The sequence below is a fragment of the Halyomorpha halys genome, unplaced genomic scaffold (assembly GCF_000696795.3).
Source record: "Halyomorpha halys isolate HHAL.00 unplaced genomic scaffold, Hhal_1.1 Scaffold181.1, whole genome shotgun sequence".
NCBI lineage: Eukaryota > Metazoa > Arthropoda > Insecta > Hemiptera > Pentatomidae > Halyomorpha > Halyomorpha halys.
This window is the reverse complement of record NW_027114494.1, coordinates 74,707-81,040: the sequence shown is the minus strand read 5'-3', so window position 1 is coordinate 81,040 and position 6,334 is coordinate 74,707. Positions and strand designations below refer to the sequence as shown.

The following is a 6,334-nucleotide window of genomic DNA, read 5'->3' as shown; positions in this document are numbered from 1 at the left end:
TATATATATATATGTGTGTGTGAGTATAAGGAAAAACTTACTAAACTTACTATTTTAAAGACAACATATTTTGGGAAAAAGCACTAGTGAAAAAGAAAAAAAAAGATTACTAAATCCAGGAATTAATAGTAAGAACTAGATAATGGGATGAAAAAAAAACCCACATCCCATCCCAGCCATACACATGTCCTAGGCAATGGGTAGAAGAGCCCAGAAACCTACTTCCCAACCCAGCCATACACATGTCCTAGATAATGGGCGGAAGAGCCCAAAACCCACTTCCCATCCTAGCCATAAACTTGTCCTAGATAATGGGCAGAAGATCCCAAAACCCACTTCCTATCCCAGCTGTTGTTACAGTATATTCCATATATAGGTAAGTGAAAGTAAAAATGTACACGTGTGAAACACTCTGAAATACGATAAATTGTCAAAAATTAATTTTCCAATACTACACACTCTTAGGTTTTATAATATTTATCCTTAAAAAGTATTAAGTTAATTAGAAAATATGTCATGTAATATTTCATATTATGTTAATTTTAAGATCATGTAGCGTAAAGCCTAACTATATATTTTGTTTTTTTAGGGTGCCGAAATTGAAGAAGAAGAATTATCTTCAGACAACTAAAATATTGTTTTCTGTGTTGATTTAAGACTGAAATTTCTCTGAAATCCTTCTTACTAAGATTGCTATGGCTAAAATTTCTGTTGTTATTGACACCAACGTATGGGGCGACCTAGAGAATGTATTAGGGCGATTTAACACCAAAACTAAAAAATCTTACAAAGAGGTATGGGATGCATTGAGTGATGATTTCATAAAGAAAACACTCTCAACTGACGAGCAAGAAAGGTTCAAAGGTGTACTTAGCGTCATGAAGAGGCTTATTGACATGAAAAAAAGTTCGGCTAACTATGAGATTCGCGTCCCGAGCTATGTCTACAACGAAAAAGGACGCAGCGTCTCGTCAAAAATCACTGCTCCTGCTGCTGCTGCAGAAGGAAATGACACAAATTTAAAACAATTTATGGAGATTTTAGATTCTGTACCTATTAAAACTGTCGTTGATAAAACAGTTTTAAAAAAAGGAACTGACTTTCCTGAAAAATCAATAATAAAAACTGAGGCGGATATAAAACGAATAATGAAAAACTTTCTCAAGGACTACAAAGGAGGAACACTAAACCATCTTGTAGACCACTTAAGGAGCGCAAGCCAGAAAACAAAAGACAGCATGCAACAAAGGACTAATGTTTTGAAGAGTCGGATGGATTATGTCAACCAGAAAAAAGTTTATTGGGATAAACGGATGACAGAAGCGTCCAAGGTGCACGGTTTCCGGTATAAGACAAAGACGTCTTTATTCACAACACTTTACGACAGAATACGGAAATATGGTGATGTTAACAAAATACAGTCTGATCCGTTAGATGTTCTCACAGATAGGTTAGTAAAATATGAAGAAGAGTTCGATTTTTTCGACCTACAGATCTATCTATACGCAAAGAGTACAAAATCTTATATCATTACCATGAACACTCAAGCTTACCAGGAAATAAACGATACTTGTTTTCTTGGATATTTCGAGAATGTTAAAATAATGCATCCTTTAATAAATTTCAATAAATTAGAAGATTTCAATAAATCGGGAGATTTGAATGACATTATAATAAGATGGTTAAAGGATGAGTTCGAGGATGTAGACTTAGGTATATGTAGAGAATTAGATGTAAAGTTGACTAAACCAGTTTTAGAGAACAATGCTAGAAAAGTATTCAAGCCGGCAGGAGAGAATATTTTTACCCTTGGCGATGTCCTAAAGGCACTCAGGATTCAAAACAAAAAACTCCAAATCAGCAATGAATCCTTTTTCGGTTTCGACAACAAGAATCCATTTCAGTTTTTACAGGTCATAGATGAATTTTTTAACAACCAAGTAAGCAGTAACGATTTCGTGGAAGATTTGGACAATAATAATAAAAAAAAAATAAACATTGAGAGGAACAAACTTATAAACAAGCTTAAATCCAATGTGAAACTTTACGATATCATGCAAACTGTTGATTCTAATTTTGGGAAATATTTAAACAAATTTCTGGAACTTTATATGCAATTAAAAACTAATAATAAAATTGATGGGTATAGCGATGATGCTTCATTTCTTGCAGTTAATTTTGAAAGATATTTCTCGAAACCTGAAATAAAAAAAGAATTACAATCGATTCCCCGCCCGAAGCCAAAACGAGATAATTCTATAGTCAGGTCGTTGAGGAAGAGAGAGGCAGCGGATTTACTGAAATTAGAACCTATGGAAAAATTCAATAAAAACAATCTTCTAAAAACGGAGCCTCTAGCAATAAAAATTAATAGCCACAAGTTGTTAAAAGCAATCAAAGATCCGCTGGAACGTAAGCAGTTGATTGAGTTTGCAGATCAGGTGCAAAATTCTGCTGTGAGTCGTAACAGCAAAGTTGCATTTAATGACAATGTAATGACCTTCGTTTCAGATCAAGATAACATAAAGAAAGAGAGCGCAGTGGAACCCCAATTTCCAGCAAGAGGTATCTTCCAAACCGTCATACAGGCTCTGTCCAATATTTGTAACAAATCATTGGATCGCGTCCACGATCGCTTTAAGCACGTCGTTAGTCATACACCCAAAATCGATTTGCCAAATGGTCATAAACTATTAGGTTCGAAACCAAACACTGCAAGCTCTATCGAGAACAAAGTCGCCTACACAGATGTAAACAGTACACTGCTACTTTTGGACACCTTAGTAAGGAAACTAAACGATTCCAAGTATAAGCCACAAATTGAGGATTACTTGCTATCACCTCATGAACAGCTGGAAAAGAAGATGGCGGAGCTGACAACAAAGCTGGGATTGGATCCTGACGATATTGCGGGAAATTTGGAGAAGCAGCATCAACGAATACTGGATAATATATCTGAGGAGTGATCATAGTTGGTAACGTATTAATTAATTAACAAATTAATTAGGAGAATGCTTAGTGACTATTTGTGTAAAAAGGACATTAATAGAGACCGGATTGTTGTGCTGTTAAAGACTCAAATCCTGCAATAATCAACTTTATTGTTCAACCTATCATATTCATACATACAAAGCTAACCTAACCTTGTTTGAATTAAATTGAACTCGCTAAATAATATCTATATTCACAAGAACTAAATGGCTCTGATTAAAAACCTAAAATAAAATTTTAAACGTCTATAACTAGCTATATTTAAATTTTTTGAAAAAACATAGAAGGCGCTATGCAGAAAATAGTATTTAAAATAATTCTCTTAAAATTTCACAGATCATTTTCTTCCGCTTGGCTTTTTGATGGTTTTCATTTAGGAATATACCATTTAGCTAACAAAAACTAACAAGTTGAATGCAGAGAAGACTAAGGCAATCGTAATAGGATCCAATCACCTCCTCAAAACTATTCCTCATATTTCAACCTTATTCATAAAGAACAATCCAATACAATTTCATATGTTAAAAACCTTGGTGTCACTATAGACTCTCTCCTGGAAAAACCACTTATCCCATATTTCCCGTCGTACCTTTTCCACCCTAAATTGTTTAAATTATCGTGGTCACCTACTTCCTTTTGAAACCCGCAGGCTCTTGGTTACTTCCTCAATATTCCCCCACTTTGATTATTGCTGTGTGGTTTACGGAGGTGTCTCTGGGGATCTCGAAGAAAAATTAAAACGGTTAAATAATTGCTTTGTACGATTTATCTTTGGAGTTTGGAATATGTATATTCATATTGATCAGACCAATTGATTTTTTTTTTTATTTAAAATAATATACATACGTGATAATATATATATATATATAAATGTAACTCCTACTTGTCACAACGAAGTCAGATGGAAGAATGAAGGGCTAGAGGCCGACTGGGTTGTTGTGAAATGTTTTTTTAAAGGTTGAATTCGACTCTTCTTGCGTTAATGGTTTGCCTCAATTTTTTTAGTTTTAAACTATAAATTAAATAATAAAATAAAAAAAAACCGTGCCCGTGTAGGCGACATATTTCCGTGACAACGTATACTCTATGCTAATATTACATAAATATAAATTAAAATCAATCCAATGTTATATATTTGAAATAATAAACCAGTTCACATATTGAATTCAGATATTTATTTTTGCTTGGTTATACAAAATATTTATACAGTTATACTTAATTCTAAGACTTTATTTCCAATATTCTATTCATAATCGGACGATGGTAGTTTAATTAATTCCAATGAATTTTATTATTATCACCATATTCTTAATTTCATGCATAATTTAAAGATCATCTCAGGCTTCCTTCCCCCACCACTACCTTCTCCGTTACGCTACACTTTTGCCTGCATGACTCTCAGCATCTATAATCCTCTTACCCCCACCACCTCACTCTTACCCATCCCCACCACTACCTTCTCCGTTACGGGACACTTTTGCCTGCATGACTCTCAGCATCTATAATCCTCTTACCCCCACTACTACACTACTAATTACCTCCCCCACAATCTACTTCCGTTACGGGACACTTTTTCTATCATGGCATCCCGCAAAATGATTTATAAGACGTTGTCACGTCAAAAATAAAAGTTTATATAAGTGAAATGTTTAAATGGTTACTATAGTTATCCAATAATGTTTTGTATTAAATGTAAACAAAACAATCTACTTCCGTTACGGGACACTTTTTCTAACATTGCATCCCGCAAAATGATTTATAAGACATTGTCACGTCAAAAAAAAAAAAAATTAAAAGATGAATATTACGTAGACTTGAATGAATTTAATTTGAGAAATTGAGTTCAAGCATTACATTTTGTATAGAAAGAGTAAAACGTGGCATATTGTGCAGAAAAAACTCAAACCGTACAAAATTTGTGGAAAAATCCAATATATAATTTGTGTTATTTGAATTTGTCTTTTCCATGATTACAATTTTTGTGTAATTTGTAGCTAGAGAATAAAAGATATAAATCCGGTCTTTATATATTAGTTACCATTTAATTGGGATATATATTTTTTATTTACTTTTTATATCCATAGAAATGCTTTTGCCTTTGTATTGTTTATTTTAAAACAATTTTTGTTATGTGTTATAAATGAGACTTTAATATAAATGAAAAGGAGAGATTATAAGGATGTTATGGGCTCTATCTTAATAAACTGAATAAGTATGTTTATAGTTTCATTTATTTTTCCCAGTCAACTCAAAGACACACTGAATGATTATTATAATCACACAACACTGGTGATTTTATTTTAATCTCACAACACTAATGATTTTATTTTAATCTTACAACACTGGTGATTTTATTTTAATCTCACAACACTAATGATTATATTTTAATCTCAGACAACACTGATAATTTTATTTTAATTTCACAACACTAATGATTCTATTTTAATCTCACAACACTGATGATTTTAATGGTGATTATTCACAGTTACTAAACAACTACTTGGGAACAAGGTAAGAATATACATTTAATCTGTTTCTAGATTTTAGAATGCATTATAGATTTTAGGAAAAGATTATTAGATTTTAGAAATAGATTTAATCCCATATCACCCAGGCCTCGAAGATTGGTGTCGTAATTGGAGGATTAAGATAAATTCCAACAAATCCCATCAAATCACCTTTACCCTTTGTTGTACACCTACCGACTGCCCTACAGTTTCATTTAATAATGTTACTCTTACCCTTGCCAAACAAATCCGCTACCTTGGACTACATTTGGACAAACGATTAACCTGGAATCCTCACACAAGACTGAAAAGACAGGAAACTGCACGCAGATTCCGACTATTACAGCACTTACTAGACAAACGGTCTAAACTTCCAACTCATTACAAAAGACTGATCTACATGACAATAATAAGGACCATCTGGACATACGGGGTTGAGCTTTGGGGCTCCACTAAACCTTCGAATTCCTCTCGTATTCAATCCTTACAATCCAAAATCCTTCGTAAAACCGTCAATGCTCCTTACTTTGTCACAAACAAAATCATACAAAAGACCTTAATGTTCCCTATGTAACCGATCTAGCCCGAACTCCTTCCATTATAAACTCTCTAACCACTCAAACCCCCTAGTTTCTAATCTTGCATCCTCTTCCATTCCTAACAATCCTCCGAGGCGCCTGAAAAGAAGATGGCCACGAGACCAGCTAGTGTAAAATGTCATTAGAGTGCTACCAATAGGTAGTTTCTCTACACGCCTGTAACACTCCAATTTAACTTAGATCAGATTTACTAAATGTATTATAATGTACAGTTGTAAATAGCCATAAATAAATATT

General features: G+C 33.5%; 1 protein-coding gene across 2 annotated transcripts in view; it reads left to right on the top strand.

Moving 5' to 3' along the window:
• LOC106679173 (protein PFC0760c) overlaps window positions 1-5,210 on the top strand; it is a 15,604-nt gene extending 10,394 nt beyond the window's left edge. For both annotated transcript variants that reach the window (XM_014418172.3, XM_014418173.3), the window contains exon 2: window positions 590-5,210. In XM_014418172.3, coding sequence (XP_014273658.1) covers window positions 696-2,966 — 2,271 coding nt within the window. In that variant the 5' untranslated portion in view covers window positions 590-695 and the 3' untranslated portion in view covers window positions 2,967-5,210. The remainder of the gene's footprint in view (window positions 1-589) is intronic.
• Window positions 5,211-6,334: the final 1,124 nt, after the last annotated feature.